At 28.8% G+C, this 20,103-nt stretch overlaps 2 protein-coding genes across 3 annotated transcripts in view; both read left to right on the top strand.

Annotated features, from left to right (window-relative positions):
• LOC113370374 (protein cereblon-like) overlaps positions 1 to 5,901 on the top strand; it is a 13,787-nt gene extending 7,886 nt beyond the window's left edge. Inside the window, exons 6-9 of the mRNA XM_026611039.1 lie at positions 5,033 to 5,172; positions 5,234 to 5,336; positions 5,419 to 5,509; positions 5,751 to 5,901. Of these exons, the coding sequence (XP_026466824.1) occupies positions 5,033 to 5,172; positions 5,234 to 5,336; positions 5,419 to 5,509; positions 5,751 to 5,901 (485 nt within the window). The remainder of the gene's footprint in view (positions 1 to 5,032; positions 5,173 to 5,233; positions 5,337 to 5,418; positions 5,510 to 5,750) is intronic.
• Positions 5,902 to 6,730: 829 nt separating this feature from the next.
• Positions 6,731 to 20,103, top strand: part of LOC113371549 (alpha-1,6-mannosyl-glycoprotein 2-beta-N-acetylglucosaminyltransferase) — a 30,261-nt gene continuing 16,888 nt past the window's right edge. For both annotated transcript variants that reach the window (XM_026612177.1, XM_026612178.1), the window contains exons 1-5: positions 6,731 to 6,895; positions 8,832 to 8,905; positions 12,518 to 12,658; positions 13,249 to 13,371; positions 14,670 to 14,851. In XM_026612177.1, coding sequence (XP_026467962.1) covers positions 8,899 to 8,905; positions 12,518 to 12,658; positions 13,249 to 13,371; positions 14,670 to 14,851 — 453 coding nt within the window. In that variant the 5' untranslated portion in view covers positions 6,731 to 6,895; positions 8,832 to 8,898. The remainder of the gene's footprint in view (positions 6,896 to 8,831; positions 8,906 to 12,517; positions 12,659 to 13,248; positions 13,372 to 14,669; positions 14,852 to 20,103) is intronic.

The raw sequence follows: 20,103 nt of genomic DNA on the forward strand, positions 1-20,103 counted from the left end.
TTTAGTTTTATTTTTCTATAAATATGTAAAAAAACTCTTTTAATCATCTTTAATTGATTTCAGTATTTGGGAACAGATATGCTGCCTGTATCTGGATGCTTGGTATTAGAGCAAAATTCAGTATATGAACTACCGTTATTAGCTCATCACTCCCTAATTTTTCCAAATCAAATTTTGCCAATGATGCCCCATATAATGCATGCTTCTAGACTTTCTAAAGAAAGAGAAGCAGTCATGTCTTTGGTCTTGTTTGTCCTAAGTTAGTATCAAAGATATTATTTTATGGGTCCAATAATGTAAATAGAAGTTTACATATTGTTTTTTTCAGTGAGACAGGCAAAGAAATGTTTGAATATGGTATCATATGTGAAATTTTTGAAAGAGCCCGATCATGACACGGATATAGTCAGGGTTAAAGCACGAGGGAGGCAAAGATTTAGAGTTTTAGGACCAATGAAAGGATTAAGATTATCTTAGGTAATATAAAACATTATGCTACACCTAAACTTGAATATTCACAAACCATTACCAATTTCAGCATTGTTTCACAACAAGTAATGATTCTACCTGAATATGCTTTAACTGATCCTTTATCATGTGCACACTTAAGCAGTTTGGATAAATATAGACTTCAAGTTTCAAGCAAAAATATGTCTGCAGCGGCAAAAAAGAGACATACTTATTTAACATGTTGGCCCATGTTTGTTTTTAATCAGTATGATTTGGGTGATATAGTTGAAAAAATTAGAAATACTTTAGGCAGCTTAATATAGGTAAGAGTTTTGAGTTGATAATTGTATTAATAATTTTAATATATATATATATATATTATAATAATTTATTGCCATTTTTAACAAACCTCATTATAAAATGTGATTATTGTATTTATATAAAATCAAATTTATTTTGATATTTGCACACATATGGGAAAATTTTGTGTGGTTAAAATATTTTTTTAATAGCTTATTATTATAAAATATTATGATCACAATTATTTTACATAGCTATGGTATTTGTTGGATTTGTTTTTGTGTTTCAAATTCAAATTCTGAAATAAAATCCGCCAACTGTTAAAGCCATGAAGTTAGATGGGAGGTTATGTTTTTGTGTCAAAAGGATTGTAGATTTGTGATTAAATGTTGATGTCAAGTGAGTGTTTTAATAATTGTAAATAAATATGTGTAAATAATAAAGTGTACAGTACTCGTGTAAATATTAAATATTAATTTATTTATAATATGTGTGTTTTAAGAAAAATAAGTTGGAATTTATTCGTAAGAAACCAATATAAATAATAGCTGAAATGGCGTCTCCACCTCAAGACAATGAAAATAATATGAGTAATTTTTTTATGACGATTTAAATATTGCTTCAATAGAACTAAAGATGAAACGACCACGCAGACCGAAACTACAAAACAAGGATTGTGTGCTAAAAATCCAGTTTCTTATAAGTTACCAGCTGGAAATTTAAAAGATATTCCAGTAGAGAATTGCTTGGTTCAGTGACTACTTTTAACAATGCTCAAGGAGGTACTGAACAAGCATTAAGAACAAGTGCTAGAGTGATAAAAAAATTACAGCAAGACTCTTTAGTGAGTGTAAACAGCGATAAAGATAAGAAGGATGTTAAAATTGATGAAAAACTTGAAAATAAACCCAAACCCAAACTTCCAAAAGCATCTTGGTCTCTCATTGAAAAAAATTTATTTTTTGAAGCATTAAATGAATATGGTAAAGATTTTGAGTCTGTTACTCAATATATAAGCAGTAAAATGAAAAGGCGTGGTGTGAGTGATAATTTAATAAAAACTAGAGAACAAGTGCGACATTTTTATTATAGAAACTGGAATAAAATATCCAAATTTATTTCGTTTAATACAGAAATAAAAAAAGTGGCCCAAGAGTTGTATCTTCTAATTAATTATGGAGAAATGAGAAAGAAAATATTTCTAATAAATGAGAAAACAGCATTGAAATTAGGTGAATTAATTTACCGTGGTTCAGTTCCACTTAGGATGAAAGGAAAAACATTCAGGATTAAAACCCCTATGTGCAAAGCTTTAAGGAAATTGAATGAAATGGAAGAATGGCAAGAAGAACTTAAGTTGCCAACGAGAGTTTTAGTTATACTTCAACCAAGTAATGTTGAAGCTTGGCATCGAGTGCAGTCTGTTGCTCATAATCCACGAGTAACAGCAATGATACCAATTCAAAGACGGTAAGTCTTTCATTTGCATTTTGTTGAAACATTGTTTGAAAAATTAAATTCACTTTTAATATTGATTGCAATGATTTTACATATATATAAAAAACACAAATTGTACAAATTATATTAATCTAAGTATCTTCTATTTTTCAGTCTTTCCAACCTATTATCAATATTGAATGAGAGATGGAAAACTTATGACACAAAATTATTGCAAAAGTTGGTGGATATAGATGAATGCGTAATTTCTAATAAAAGTTTATCATCTCAAGAGTTATTACATTTTGGACCAAAGGCTGGTGTCCATATTAATAAACCTATTATAAATTTAAGTGAATACATCACTAGCAATAGAATTTGTTTGAACTCATATGAAGAGAGGCTGGGCATCACAGAAAAAGTGAAACCATTTTTGCCCGCACCATACAAAATTTCAAAGGTGGTGGAGCAAAGAAAGGAACAAAGAGACAGAGATCTGATAGTGGAGGAGATAAAAAAAATTTAGATACCAATGATATTTCTAATAAAAAAGCCAAAATTGAAAATGAATCTCTAGAAGACAAAGCGAATGATGGTTTTGATATGATTAGTCAAACAATGCAAAATGATCAGAATCTGTCACAATTGGAATTGAGTAAGGATTTACAAGTGGCCCCTGGTATTAAACTTGATACTGCTGTTAAAGATGAGTGCCCAGAAACAACTGAAATCAAAGTTGAAACTAATGTGATTCTCAATCAGATGGATCTGAAAATTGAAAAAATATTTTCAAATCAGAAAGAAAACATTGCAGAGAAAAATGTAGTAATTACTAATCAAATGGAAGCTGGTATTGACAAAACTTCATTATTATCTAATCAAAAAGATGCTAAAGTTGATAAAAATATCCCCGTTACAAACCAAAAGGCTGAAGTAAAATCCAAAATAAAAGATAGGGTTAAAGTAATACGTAAAAGACAAAGGATTATAAACAATAAAAGCTTGGATAAGGAAACAGAAACCAAAATACAAGATATTTTCAAATATGGTTGGACTATAGAAGATGCAACAGATGTTACATTTGGGGATTTATATTTAATGTTTGGATCAAATTCCAAATTACAACTTGAATACTGGTGGGACAGCGTGAGTAAACCTGCTATAGACGAGACTGAGTCTGTACTTAAAACAATGAAAGATGATATTCAACTGAAAGATTCTACGCAAGGGGAATTAAAAGAGCAAGAAAAATCATCCAAAGATCAAAACGAAAACTTTCCAAGAAAAACAAATGATACCATAATTTCAGATATGCATACGTTATTACCACACAAAACAGATATTCCAAAAAATTTGAATGTGGTGTCAAGTGAACCAGAGCAAATTGTTAAAACAACAGAACTTACAAGACGCTTAAAGCAATTGCTGTTTTGTATACAAACAAATGAAAAAGCAAAGAGCACTTGCTTATGTGGCCATGTTTGTAATAATAAATCTAATCAGAATTTACTAAATACAGATTTTAATAATGAATATCAAACAACTAATAATGCTATGCAAAGATCTATTCTTCCTATTGTGAGAAATAATACTATGTTTAGGCAACCATTTCCTGTTACATCACAAGCAGTTGAAGATTTTGAAAAGCAAATAAATTCAATTATGAAGACAAAACCAAGGTGGAATAATAGGCAAAACAGGTTTATTGGTAACAAACAAGTAGTTCAGAGAATGCTTCCCTTAGTACCAAATTCATCTACAAGCAATTTTTCAAATTATTCTCTTCAAATTTGGGACATCAATCAAGAATTGCAACGAGGCAATTAAATTTTGGGGCAGATGCTGCTCAAAACTTTCCTAAAAAAATAGAATCAAAGGTGGTTGAAGAAATTAAAAAACCCATTGTACCAGCAAATCCTTTTGCTAAAAGTAATATTCGACATAGCAGTTTGATAAAAAATAAAACATTGAATAAACAAGTTTCTTGTACAGTTGTAAAAGAAAATGACAAAACAGCTGAAACTATATTGAATGAATCTAAAATAGTAGAAAAATGTGTAACCAAGGAAGTAATTTCTGAATTGATTGATGATATTTCAATAGGTTCCTCTACAATAGCTGAAGCAAAAGCATCTATGATAAGAAGTGATAATCTTGATGAAATTTTAAATTCTAGTCCCACTCCTGAGACTTTTAATACTTCATGTGTTTTAAATACTCCAGAAAATACATGGTTTAATTCTGAATTGCACGATTTTTCTTTAAGTAGTTTTTTGGGACATTTAGAGAGTCCAATAAAACCACAAGGAACATCATCGGAAGATGCAAAGATTTGTCAAGATGTTGATGTTAATATGCAGTCATTATTGAATGAAAATAGTGAAGATTATATGGCTAAATTTGCTGCTTTAGCTGCTCGAATTTCAAATGAAAATTCAAATAAGTAATCACTTATATATTTAAATTATATTTAAGTTTTATATTATGTTGTGATATAGCATACAGTTATTTTATGTCAAAACATGCTCTGTTATTTATTTGTTCTGTGTTTTTGAAATATAGAATTTTTATCTATTATGCATTTTTATCTCAATATATTTGATTTATTTTCATTTGAAAGATCTGTTTATCATATGTTTGTAAAAGAAGTAGAGGTAAACTCTACATTAATAGTGGAGTATTTACCTTAGTTTTCAAGAAATTTACTGATTTATATTAGACTGTTTATCAGCTTATAGGATTTATTTAATTTATTCTTGTTTGGCAGGTAACATGATTGTTTCAACTCAATTATCATTAGTAGTGATCAACTTAATTAAATTTATATGGTTGTTTGTTTTTCCAGATAGTTTTCCAAATGATCCAATAGCTTTATCTTTCTGGGTGGCACACAATCTGCAGTTGGACACTGCTACAAGATTGCTTCTTTTTAAACTAGACTCAGCTTTGCACAGGCTCCAAATCGAATTGAAATATTTAGAAAAAGTATGAATAAATATTTTCTCAATATTATTTATATGAAGGTATATAAATTAATTCATTTTAGAGTGATAGTCTTTGTTGTAAAAATTGTCAAAGTAAGATTGCAAAAACTTCTGATCTGTTTGCGATGTCAAATGACGGTATTCAATCACATTACTGCAATCCAGGCAAGTAAAATTATAACTTTAAATTCAGTTTAGTTCTAGTTTTCTAATGATAGAAATATTTAATTTCTATTTATATTTGCAGAAGGATGGATACATGAGACATTTACTGTGATGCGTGCAAGTGAGGTGAGATTACATGGACACAAATCTACTCGGGCTAGCTGGTTTCCAGGGTAAGAAAAAGCAAGGAACAGTTATTATATAAGCTTTTTCCTTAACTCAGTTATTATATTTATCCTTGCTTAGATGAAATTAAAACTTAGGTTCTTGATTCATTGAACTTTTGAATTATAAGATATACTATATTATATTCTTATTGATACTTCTCTTGTTAAATGCTACAAATTGCATTTCAATTTATTTCTTTAATTAATAGGTAAAATAAAAGGCTTAATTTTGTTTTTAAACTTTCAGATATGCTTGGACCATTGCGCTGTGCAAGTCTTGCAATCAACATGTTGGGTGGCAGTTCACAGCCACTGAAAAGAATTTGAGACCATCTAAGTTTTGGGGCTTATGCAGAACTAGTATCACTCAAAAAATTTGTATGGAAGATGACATATAATTATATATAATTTAAATTGTACAAAATACTATTAAGTTCTGATTTATATATTATATATATATATATATATATATATATATATATATGATTTAGTAGTCATATATATATATATATATATATATATATATATATATTTTTTTTTTAAATGAATATATATATATATATATATATATATATATATTATATATATATGGAATATTATAAATGAACTTAAATGAATTTATAAACTCGCCCTTTATCAACAAGTGTATATTTTCTAAAATTATTTATATATTTAGAGGTGACTGAAGAATGTTGTTTTAAACATTTAATTAAGTAAGAAATGATTAAGTTTATCTCATTAAATAAATAAATTGTCTATGATATATTAAAAAAATTGCTCCTTAATTAGTTATATTGATTGTTTACAAAATAGGATATATTATAACATAGAATATGTTAACAACAATGAAAGTAAACTATGAATTTATATTTAAATATGGAATGTGTAATAATTTATATACAATAACGTGTACAATTTACATTTGTTTTATTCATTCTTTCTTTTAGTTTTTAGAATATCATATTTATTCTTTTAAGTTAAAAGTTCATCTTATCCTTATTTGAATTTACTGGTTTTAAATTGGTCATTAATGCAACATCTGGCAATACTCTTCCTTGGCTGTCAGAGGGTGTGAAACAACTTGACAAGCGAATAGAAAAGTAGTACAGAAACAGAAACTTTTAAGAGCTTATGTCTGTCGAACAAAATTTATATTCAGTCATTTTACGTTGTGATATCATCAAATTTATTTAGTTTTTAGTGATCATCGATTAAATTAAATATCTTAAAACATGTGTGAACGTTAAAACTAATTATGGAGACAAAAACTTTCTATTATTTATTTTTATACATTAGAAAATATCAACAAAAATAATTCTGTTGTTTGCGTTTTAAATTAATAGACATTTAGCAATTTTAAATATTATGTGTACTTGGTTTTATATACAAAACGTAAGTATCAATTTTATATATTGTTATAATAAATCTTATATACATACTTAATATATTTGATGGTGTTCTTTAATTTATTTTTTCTTATTGAAATTGAAAACTATTGATGAATTTTATTAATATATAGTCTTTCATATAACTCTCTTATATAAGTAACTTCACATTGCATACTTTTTTAAATAACATTTTTCTGTAGTTCTTAATTTAAACAAATGTAATTTTTTTAATTTTTTTATTTTCTTCCTCTTTGCCAGATTATTGCTCAATTTTATTTTAAATAAACGCTACACTCATTTTTTATAATATTTTCATAATCATTTTATTAACACATAGGTAAGAATTATTCTGAAAAACATCTTTTAACATTATTTGCAATATAAAATTACAATCGAAAGCGCTCTGATGATAATATTTTCTTAATATTCAGATATCATATTTAATTAATAAACACTGGCTACTTATTTCAAAATAGACCATGAATTTTTTAGAAAGCATTTCAAATGGGATAATAATGTCATACTCATTGGAATTATTTCCAGAGTTTATTTATGAGAGTCCTTAATTTTGATTTTGAATCCCAGGCGACGAAAGCTTTTTGGATATTGTATTCCTTAATATTTGGATTCAGTTCACATTAATAATATATAAAAAGTCTTTCCGAAATGAAAAAACGCGAAGATCTTGTTTTTTTCATGATAGAAACTTTTAAATGAAGTCGGTTACAATTAGTCTTTCATTCAAGATATTTGATCTAAAACTAACAATTACTATGATATAAAAAACATAATAATTCATAAAATTTATTTTGATATCTATTTACCTTTTTGATTTTACCGAATTTCCAAATTCTGATTTTTTAAAAACTTGTTTAATTGGATAATCTTTCCAAAAATGCCAAGGATAATCAAAAATTTCATCAGCTGTCATAATATGTCAATTATTTATTTTTTCAACGGTGTTTTTAAATAATTTAATTTAAAAAATACCACAATTAAGCGCATATAAAAGTATTTAATCTTGTAATTTGAAAATCGTTTCATTATTACTATTGTTTTCATAAAGTATTGAATATTAAAATTATATAGTTATAAACTTATATTTACTTACATAAAATTTAATGTTTGGCAATTAAATTGTAAAATCACTTTATAGGCACAATTCTTAATTTATTTATTATCATCGGTATGTATAATTTAATAATTATAGATTCGACAATTAAAAGCAAAGAATTTGTTGAAACAACACCCATTGAAATTTAATATTTAATTTTTATACAAATTGTAATTAATAAAGTAGTCATTTTGTTATCATAAGCATTTATATCAATTTTCATAATCAGATTTACTTCAACCAAATATTGACATATTAAAATATAATCATATTTATAAATTAGAAATAGAAATGGGAAATGCAATATAAGTTCTAGTTAGAATGGGTTTTTAGCTAGAATAGACTTTTATATTACTGAAAAAATGTTTCAATTCAGTCATATGAATAGACTGCTCTTTAACTAAAAGGAATGTATAATTATATTTTGTATGTTTATATATAAAATACAAATATAATTATATTTTGCAAAATTATATACATTCTGCACAGTTATGCATATACAAAAAAATGTTGTCGAAAATGCTTAAATATAATAAGTATTTTAAACTTCTTGTTTTTGCTTATATATCAATAAATGTAATTGCACTCTAACAATTATATTTTTCAAGAAAATATTTTGCATATTATGCATTTGTAAATTGGCTGATCAATGATAAAAATATAGAACAAATTTATAATTTGATACATACTTTCATAATGACTAGTAAAGACTCTAGATTAGACTTGGTCTTAAATAATTTAATGATTTTAAAATTTGTGAAATGAAAGATTGTTTTTAAATGTTAGAACATTTGATATACTATTTAAAATTGTTTTTTTATTTCAGATAAATAAAATGTTCTGTCGGAGTCGAGGTGGAGATTTCCAAAGATGTTGAAAATGATATTTAAAAAATGAGGGGTAAGTTTATTATGTTTAAAATATTCTACAAATAAAATTTAGAGATGACATTTTTATCATGAGATTTTCTTTTGAATATGAATATGTTGATTCCAATACTAAAAAATGAAGTCTTTTAGTTGTAGGATCTAGGATCCAGAGTAGTAGTATATTATTACAGTACCTAAAAATTTATTAATAGGCAATTAGCGTAGTCTTAGAGATATTATTCTTGCTTTATATTAATTTACAATGATGATTATATCATTGTTTGATACATATTTGAAGTATATGATAACTATTTATACTTGTTTATCTATGATGATAACACTAGATTTCCCCAGAATGTCTAAAAAAATAGTGAATTGAAATATGAAACTTGAGCTTTGATTTTAAAAATCCATGATTATGTGTAAATATTAAATAGTTTTAGCGAATATCAATCCAGATAGAAAGACTTTATTTAAGAGTATTTCTATTTTCAATCTTCATTCAAACTGAAATATTCTAAAGTTGAATATAAACAAGTGATATGCACTTGCTTCCGAGTATAAATAACCAGACATATCTAGCAAAATTGTTATTATGAATTCAACTTATCTATAGTGAGAATATCCTGCACAATTTAATATCGATGAGTTATCATGTTTATACTCTTGGGTCAAATAATCTGTTACTAATGTTATTTGTAGCAAATATAATCCACACAAAGCTATCAAAATAATTATTATACCGCGACCTGATGTTTTTTTTCTATAGTGCTTGGTAATTATTCATAATAATTTAGCACTGTAGTGCTAAAATTGTTCAAGTGAAACATCAGTTGTTAGTGTTATTTTATATAATGCCATGTAAGTGGAAAATTTTTATATTTTGTTTGATTTAACAATTTATAAATTTTTATAACATTTGGTTTTCTATGGTGGTCTTTGGCTTTTTTATATAGGTATCAGTTATTTACACATAAGAAAATCTAATGAATATAAATACCCCAAATGCTTGTGATTGCATATTTATTTGTTTATAAATATTTTGCAGAAGATATCTAAAAAATGAATTGAATCGCTTTCTCATTATCAAATTAAAGCAATGGGCATGAGTATGAATGCAGACATTCCATATAAATAAACAATCGTTTATAATAAATTATGGCTATTGAAAAAAGTTTAAAAATACTATTTTCTAAAATAATTAAGTAAATTAACATCATTGAACATTTGGCAACTTAAATATTATTAGGGTTAAATAAAACGGTATTTTCCAATTAGAATCGGGTCATAAGCCGATTCTAATTGGATTCATTGCATATTCTTACGTAAAACTATATTCATTGAATAAAATATTAAGTTTGGTATTAGCCAAAGATAATTTGGAGTTCACTAGGTTAGTTGAAGTAAGTGGATCCATAATTGAAATAATCTAGAGTAAATGTACGTTTTAGTGTTAGTTTTAAAATCAACCCCCATTTTTGAAGTCGATTTTTTCAAGTGTGCATTTTGTCATTTTGTTAATTTATAACATAATAATATAATATTCACTGCACTCTATTATAGCAAATATCAAGGTGAAAAATGGAGTCTCTACTATTGCGTTAAGTATTATATATTATGTATTCGGTTTACTATCATATATTCGGTTTATTATCATGTATTCGGTTTACTATCATGTCTTCGGTTTACTATTATGTATTTTGTTTACTTCCGTTTACTGTCATGTATTCGGTTTACTTCCGTTTACCATTATGTATTCGGTTTACTATTATTTACTCGGTTTACTTCCGTTTACCATTATGTATTCGGTTTACTTCCGTTTACTATTATGTATTCGGTTTACTTCCGTTTACTATTATTTATATGTATGTATCATGAACATAATAGAGAACCAAATATTACCACGTAACAAACTGAATATATAGTAGAAACTTATTTCCTAATAGTCTTTGCTTCTCAATGAAATTAAATTACTAGTTGCTATGTTTGTTTTGAAATCAGCTGCAAACATATTGTTCTATTACCTGGGTTTTAATTTGCATATGAATTGATAATTTTAATTCATATCGACTGGTGTGATATTGATCTAATGTATGACAATGTCTACGAATTAAACAAATACATTTGTTTAAACAAAGTAAAGCGTAGGATTATTGGTTTGCATGTATTGTGGTGCCTGAGTTCCGTGCCTGAAATATTTATCGTCACGCGGTGCATTTGAGTAATGCTACAAATTAGTAATATGGTCATACATAAGATATTCATTGGTGCAGTCATGCATATCGGAAATGCATTGCATTAGTCATCTATAACTTCTTTACCAATCAATATATTCTCAAAAACTAGATACTGGGAACATAAATAATGTTTTTATTTTTTGTGGATAAATGACAATCTTGCGACTTGCCCCCAAGTGGAATACTCGTATAGTGCTCTAGATATTTCATTTTCCTATTCGAATCCTATAGGCTGATACTGATATTTATATACCAATAAATATCTCTCAAGCTTTGACAGCTTATGATTGGGAGTGAAAATATTACTGTTTAATTAGTATATTTATCTTTGGGATGAAAGTACTAAAAATACTAATATTTTGGTAAATAACAATTATTTTCAAAAAACGCTATTTTACTAAAATTTAAATGAGACTGGAATGAGAGACTATATACCTGGTTGACTTGACGACTTCTGTGTACGAATGCCGTCTATAGACGACATCCAGATGATAAATTTTACTTCAAACTGTATCACTCAGAGCTATATTATTGAGAATACTAATTTGTTATTGTGGCTTTTAGTAATTTTTAATTTCCAAATTCATTTTTATTTGAAAATATTTTATTAAATAAATACTTGGGCGGTTTATTGGTTGTACAGCAGCGTCACTTCTACGGAAAATACTTTTGTAGCGAAAGGGTCAATAAATTTATTCTTTTATTATTGGAGAGTTTTTCCATCAATAATTCTTATTTTTAATTTCACGATTGCGATTTTAAACGCTTTTATTCATAATTTAATTTAATTTGTTTATGCTAATTGGGCTGGTTTAATTAAAAACCAAGATTCAATAATTCATTAATAATTTTATTAAACATCGATATTTTAGATACATTTTTTGTTTATGCACAAAAAGTCATAGTACCCTTAGACCATATTGGAGCTAATTTGCTCCAATTATATTACTAATTACTTTTTATTAGACTGTGAATTTTTCAAAGACATGTGATATAATATAAGTAGAATGGTGAAATACATATATACTAAATATTTTTAATTTTAATTATAAATATACTGGACAATGAAATTTTATGCTCATAATCAACGTATTAACTTCCCGAAGGAGAAGTTTATGTTTTTATCGTAAATTACTACATCGGGAATATTTTCAAAACATAATAATTTTTTCACTTACATTATAGAGTATCCAAAATAAAATTACTGAAGAAATTAAAAAATTACAAAAAAGTTCACCAAAAATTTTGCACCAAGTATTTATTAAACTGTGACTATGAACTATGGATAAGTCAGACTTTGCGTTTATTAAACTAAGCAAATTAAAAAAAATATTACATAATTAAATTAATAAGTAAATATATAACATTATAGACATAAAAAATAAGTATTTTCTAATTTTTTCCAGCCGGCCTGCGCATACCCCTGGCTCTGCCCAACACGGGCGCCGTGGCTAGGGCGAGGCGCAGGAGTTTCGTCCTCAGGTCGGCATTGTTTGTGCTGCTTCTGCTCTTCTTGTACCTGCAAATCCATTCTGTTTTTACAAGTAGTAAGTAGATGAATAGAATTTTATGAAATTTGCCAACTAATGAGTAGATATTATTGATTGATGATGATTTGATTTTGGAAACAACATGATGACATATTGTTTTGCATTATCTTGTCCGCGTTGTTTAAGTTTCAAGACAGATTGCAGAAATGAATATTTACTGTAAATTGATTTGTGATTTATCATCGTTAGGAATTATTATACTTCACCGAAGCAACCATTGAAAATAGCATCGTGAAAAAAGTTTATCGATGACTTCTTCCAACACACGTCGCACATTACACGAAACATGCGTTCTTTCTTATTTTTAGGTGCGCGATTAAATCTTGCTTTTACGTATAAATACAATTTTTGTCGTTTCACGCATTCCATGAACTATTTAAAACAAATTTCTATCTCGCGTGTTAAACTTTGTTCAAAACCAAGCCAAGAAGTTATTACTTAATCTTGCTCTTGATAAAGAAAACGAAAGCATGATTAAGGGTTCTGGAATAGATTTACTACAAATGTAGAGACCGGGCTTATTTGATTCGGTACCGAATAATGCTTGATTGATGTTCATTTAATTGAGAGGCAATTTGCTTGATTAGTAGGTGGTGGACAGAGCAGTTTGTCCAGTTCTGAATCAGCAAATGAGACGGCTGCTGCAATCCTGGCCATGGTGCCTCAGGTGCTCCACAAGTACCTGGCTGTCAAACCAAAGAACGCCACAGGTGAGAAAAAGTTATTAAATTATTACAGAAATATTTATCTAGGAAGAATTTATTGATTATATAAACAACTTAGATAAAAGGCATTTTGATTATAAAGTACATGCTAGAATAAAATACACTTTTTGGCCATGTTTTTTTGATATTCTGCTAAAGCAATAATTCATACATTTAAGTAATGATTAGCGATTTTTTGCCTTTCATTTATTATTTTACTTCTATGTAAATCAGATTGATTAATATGTATGAATCATGTTAATTAGTATTAACTTATCACATTTGATTCATTTTGTTTGAATGAATGTATTGAAATTTATATACATTATTAACATTTGAAATATGAGCAAATATAGGCAAATGATCAGTTCTAATAGTATAATTATTTTAATATCTATTATTATATTTTTTACTATGATGTTACCAAGTACAATCACAAGTTAGTAATAATTGATAAAGTTAATTATAGCGAAGCAATTGTATTTCAAATTCAAATCGTTTAACATAATTCACGTTTACATAGTATAATCATTAATAGTTAATTAATGTTTATAATTATAGCACTCCGTGCAAAATTTTAATTAATGTTTATGAACAGCTTGTGTGAGTTTGTATTGATTATATGCATTATATTTACCTCATGCAACTTTAGTCAATAGAATCATGCGCAAATATTTACACAGAATGCATTGTGCTTACATAAAGAAATATTAATGTCTCGTGGTAATTGGAAATAAATAATGAATGAATATATATATATATATATATATATATATATACTAGCTGACCCGACACTTACTAAATTACTATAAGCAAAATAGCCTAAGGAGTTTGTGGTGGGAGGGTAAAAATTTAGGACAGTATGTGCTTTTCAACTACGCATTACAAAAAATAAAAAAAATAAATGAAAAAAGGGGTTAAAAAAGATTTAAAAGTGGACAACTCATTTTTTGAGATAAATTTAACCTTTTCCATGAGCTCAAGAAAATTCGAATGAAAAATTATTCGTTTACTAAATTTCCAAATAGGAGTTTGGTGGGGTAGGTAGTAGAAGAGCAAAAATGTGGGGCTGTGTGTATTTTTTAATTATAAGTTATAAAAATAAAAGAAATTCTATTGAAAACTAAAAAAAGTCTTAGAGGTGACCAACTTTTACCACATAGGGGTATGAAAAATAGATGTCCGATTATAAAATTTCATAAAAATCGGTCAAACCGTCTCGCTGGAATATTGCATTGAGAATTTTATAATATGTAGATATGTGCATACATTTTTAATTATGATTCTGGATTTGTTTTATCCAGGCGGACAAAATACAACGATTGGGCGAATGACGATCAATCCTCAGCTGTCGATGATAGAAAGGCACGAAGCGGCTTTGTCCGAAATTTCGAAACAAATTCGATATTATAACACGAAACAAACAGTAATCAATGAAGAAATATTTGGTCCATTGCAGAATGATTCCGTCGTCATTGTTGTACAGGTAATTAGAATAAAATTATTCACACATTTTAATCTGCTCTTATACATTTCTATGCATGTATATATGTCTTCCTATGGTAAATGAAAGAATAGTATATTTGAAAAAAAAATTTCTTTGAGTTTTTCGAGGCTATAACTCTGAAAATACGTATTATCTATGCATATGTATAATTTATCCCATCATTCTTTTAGACTTGTAATTATGACAATTTTTGTAGTACCTAGATGAAACCTAATTAAAACGTTAACTTTTATTTTCTTTTTTGCGCAGAAATAATCTTTTATTAAAAAGTTAAATGCATTTTCAATATATTTTGTAAATCGAAAATCCTTAACTTTTCATGAAAACTTTGGCCTTGTTATAGAAGTTTCTTATTGAAATGTTTGAAAAGTTATCCACCACCCTATTTTGTTTTTGCAGTGTTCTGCGTCATATGCTTAAAATTTTCTTTTGGCCTATATTGAATTCAACAAGGTCTTTTTTTGTAAAATCACATACATATTAATGACCTAACTTCTGCTTAAAATATTTCATACTTAAATCATATAATAATGACAAAGTCTTATAGAATTTCTTAGTGAAATTTGTAAGAATTATAAAGTTAGGAATTCTCAAGCATGTGATTGTTTACGTGCTGCGTAAAAATTATAATTTGATTCGTTCTAATAATTAGACTTTCAAATTAGTTTCATTTTACTTTCTTACTTCATGTTGTTTTTATACATAAAATTATGTAACGCATATATCTGAAAAAGTAAAGAAAGTGTATTCTCATCAATAATTTGTAAAACAAGTTGTAGGAATTATTATGCATATTTTTTTTATTAATATATAGATACTTTATGTGATTTTAAGATTTACTATCGTGATTATTGTTTATCGTGTCAATCTCTATTTGAGAATTGTGTCAAGTATATTTTCTTTGTATGTCTAGATTTGATCACCGTTTGTTGTTTTTGGATTTTCTAAGGAATTTTGTTTCTGTCGTGTCATTTTGTTTTTACTACCGATTTCCTATTAATATTAAATGAAACACTTTATTGATTAGAGAGAATAATTTATTGATTAGAGAGAGAAATAAATTTATTTTTGAGGTATTCGAGGGTTCTAAATGATAATTAAATAGGCAGAATATTTCTATAAAAAGAAAATGTAAATAATTTCCTCTTGGTTTACAAAATATTTGGTCTATTAATCTTTGCATTTTAGTTTCTGTCCCTTGCACGGTCCAGTGCAAATAACTCTTCTCCTGATGGGACATTGAACAATGTCTTCTTTTTCACCAGCTACATTGGTGGCAATAGCTTCTAAACTTTGCCTTATCATTTCTCGTTCAGTTTCCTCTGGGTTTTCTTGCAATTGCTTGATACTTGTCACCATGATGTGGAACATCCTTGGTCTGTGCACTACTTCTACGATTTTATCGAACTTGATGTCCCATTCGTCAGGGACTTCCTACAATGTAAGGAAGGAAGGGTATTAATAGTTGCATTTAGTCAGATTTAAGATGTTTCTATTTTTAAAGCTTCAGGGTGTTAGGAGATGTCACATTTATTAATGTGGACATTGATTTAGTACGGTTGTTTAGTTGCAGTCATTTTTTCGTTGGACAGATTAAAATATATAGAAATATATTTATATTGATAAATATAGTGATAATTAATTTACAACTACCTTTACCTTTTATAATTATACCCACGGTATATCTATAATTAGTGAACGACATGTAGAAGTTTTATTTATAAATGGGCTCTGATGTATCTATAGTTAATTACGGAAAAGAGTCATGGTGTAATTAATCATATGACAAAAATGAATAAATAAATTATTGATATTTCGTATTCGTTTGCCCATTGCTTTAGTTATATTTAGAAGCATTTACTTTTTTGTAGATTAAGCAATTGTAAGGTGACTAATTGTAAGTGCATTACATGTAAAATACAAAGTAATTATTTAGATTTATATTTTATAAATTTTGAATCTTTGTATCAATATTATGAAGTTTCAAAATTTAAATTATAAATAATTTAAATTTTTGGCATTGAATAAAATGAATTTAAACCGCGAAGCCAAAGATCATATTTAAATCGTTTAGGCATTTTTTAATTCCATGGAGTATGTTTTGCACTTACAATTTTTATGGTTTGAAGAGTAACTTCTAAGTTATTTAAAAAAAATCACACTTAAAATATTTTTAAATATTATTAACAGCAATCAGAACGAGTCCTATATACTGTTGTGACTGTTATCTTTTTTTTTATTTAATTTATTGAAAATTTATTGAAAATTTATTTAATTTATTGAATTGAATTTATTCAATTTCTGTAATACTGTTAATTTTTTATTTTTTTCTTTTGGAAACATACTGCTATCCATATTTCCAAGGGAAAATTGATGCCACTACTGCTTGACAACAGGCTGTCCGAAGCCGGTATCGAATCCGGAATTTCAAATTCAAATCTTATAGCTCTAACCACTAATTTACGTGGGAATCTGGAATAATTAGAATTAATTGTTATTTACCGTTACAATTTTTGGTGGTTCTGGTATACCACCTTCTGGTATGGGTTTTGCTTTATAAAGCTGATATCTCCTCGCGTAGCCGAAGGCGTCACAAGGGTACCAATCTGTAGAACAAAATTGCCAATAACTCAAAATCACCTTCGATGGCCGCAGAATCTGATTATATCTCCAAAACTGTGATCTAACGAAAAATAATAGAATTTATGAAAATTATAAATATTAAATTTATGACTATGTATATAAGATTCAACTGATGTATATTATTGTCATAGTCAATTTTACAATGGCATGCGATAAAAAACAAATTGACTTCAATCAGTGCGGTCTATTTTGTATTTTATTATCTATTCCATGAGCATTCAACGAGAGAGAACAAATTATCCCAATACATCGCCAAGTCGTGACATTTGAACTGTATTCATGCCAATAAACTATCATTTTATGCAATTAAAATAGATACAGGGAAATAGATACTCTGTACATGGAATGGTTATGGATTTAATAAATTTGCATGAATAGTCATACCTAATTGTGTACAATGAGTGGAACGAATATTAATTATGTAAATAAGAACACACACTAAAAATCACACATCATATTTGTGATTGATGAACTCACTCAATGGACATTTCATATAATGTAAAATTTCCTTAAATTCTTAAAAATTTATTTAAAAAAATTCTTTAATTTAACTAAATGTACGTTTCAAACTTTGAAAATATCAACAAAGCTCAATCCATCCTCCATAGGCATCAGCATTATATTTTATTTAAATTATATAATTAAAAACATACCTACTAAACTTTACTCTTTTTAACTAACTTTATTTTACAAAATTATAATTTACAAACGTTTCGGACCGTGGATTGTCTCATCATGTGTAAAATTAACAAAAAATACATTATCAATACGGTATTGAGCTTTGTGGCAAAAAGTTATTAAGATCATACTGTTATCATTCATAACTAAACATATTTGCCATTAATTAACGGGTTTCCAGTTTTCCAGTTTTTTATATGATATGATAGGGTAAATTACAGTAAAAAATCGAAAAGGAATTTTTTTTGGGAATCTTTACGTTTTAAGGCCATCTGAAAATTTTGGCATATCTTAGAAAAAATGGATGTGTGTGTATGTAGTATACATACATACTACACACACATACATAGTACATACACATATCTACTACTAATACCTTAGAAAAAATGGATGTGTGTATGTAGTATACATACATACTTTTTTTTTTTTTTTTTTTTTTTTTTTTTTTTTTTTTTTTTATAGAGGTGCGAAAAAAAATCTTCATAAGACACCGCCATCGTTGATACTCCGCTGTCCATCCTACAGCAGACAAAGATGGGCGGCCGTGTGGAGATTTTTACCCACTAAAAAAAACACTCCTCTCCCCTCTCCCCGCAGATGGTACGGGGAGGACTGGATTGGAACCGCGTTAGCATTACATCAATCCAGTCCGTGCTGCGCCTTGCAACGCCTGTTTACGACTACTGGTCCCTTTCTCCGGTTTTAGCCTTCAAAAGATGCTGTGCATAAGCTGCTACAGCTGACCAGTTTTCTTCTTGTTTCATCATGTAGGTCACAAGACTTGAGGGGGTAAGCCTGGTGCCTATAATGTGCTCGGCGTTGTTTCGATAATCCTTCCACCTAGCACATTCAAAGAACGTGTGTTCAGCGTCGTCTATTTTATATGGACAGTATTTGCACATTGGCGTGCTATGCAATCCCATCTTAAAAAGATAGGCATTGAACTGTCCATGTCCTGTTAGTAGCTGGGTTAGAAAGAAATCTGTGTCCCCGTATTGTCGAGAGAGCCAGACGCTAATGTCCGGAATCAGACGCGCCGTCCATCTGCCCGTCTCTCCTGACGTCCAGCGATTTTGCCACTCTTGTATCGTTTCATTTTTAATTCTCGACCTTGTTTCTCTGGAATCGTCACCACCTAATTTAGCGTCGTAGAGTTTCACTCTCTCGAAAGCTAGCAAGTCAATCGGTGTGGCTCCTGCTATTACCAGCACGGCTGCTTCTGAGACTGTGCGATAGGCACAGGTAACTCTCAGAGCTCCTCGTCTTTGCACTGCCGCTATTTTGCGCCGATAAGTCTTTTGCTTGAGGATATCCGCCCATATCTCTGTTCCGTAAAGCAGTACAGAATGGACTACCTCAAGCAGGACTCGTCGTTTTCGGGTTTGTGGTCCCATGCAGTTAGCCATAATCCTTGACAAGTTGGATACCGTCTTGCTAGCTTTTATGCATGCACTATCGAGATGTTCGCGGAAGGATAGCTTCTCATCTATCATTACTCCCAGGTAGCGCAAGGCCCTTGTCGACGTCAAAGTTGTCTCTCCCACGTCTACGGTGAATGGTTTTGGAAACCACTTTTGTCGGGTCAAGACAACCATCTCCGTTTTTTGTTTGGCGAGTTTTAGGTGGTGTTTCTCAAGCCAGGTCTCTATGGTGTCGACGGTCTCTCGAACGAGTAGTTCAGCCTCCTCAATGCTGTCCACTACGATTGTGGCTGCGACGTCGTCCGCAAAGCCCGTGAGTTCCACCTGCTTCGGCAAGGGAATCTCCAGGAGCTCGTCGTAGACAGCGTTCCACAAATCGGCTCCTAAGATTGAGCCTTGAGGTACCCCAGCTGTAACCTCGTGTTCTTGATGACCTTCCGTCGTTTCCACTATCAACTTTCTCCCATCGAGGTAGTCGTCTATTAGTCC

This window comes from Ctenocephalides felis, unplaced genomic scaffold, assembly GCF_003426905.1.
Source record: "Ctenocephalides felis isolate EL2017-DRISC unplaced genomic scaffold, ASM342690v1 CF-g0.4_SCAFFOLD_01492, whole genome shotgun sequence".
NCBI lineage: Eukaryota > Metazoa > Arthropoda > Insecta > Siphonaptera > Pulicidae > Ctenocephalides > Ctenocephalides felis.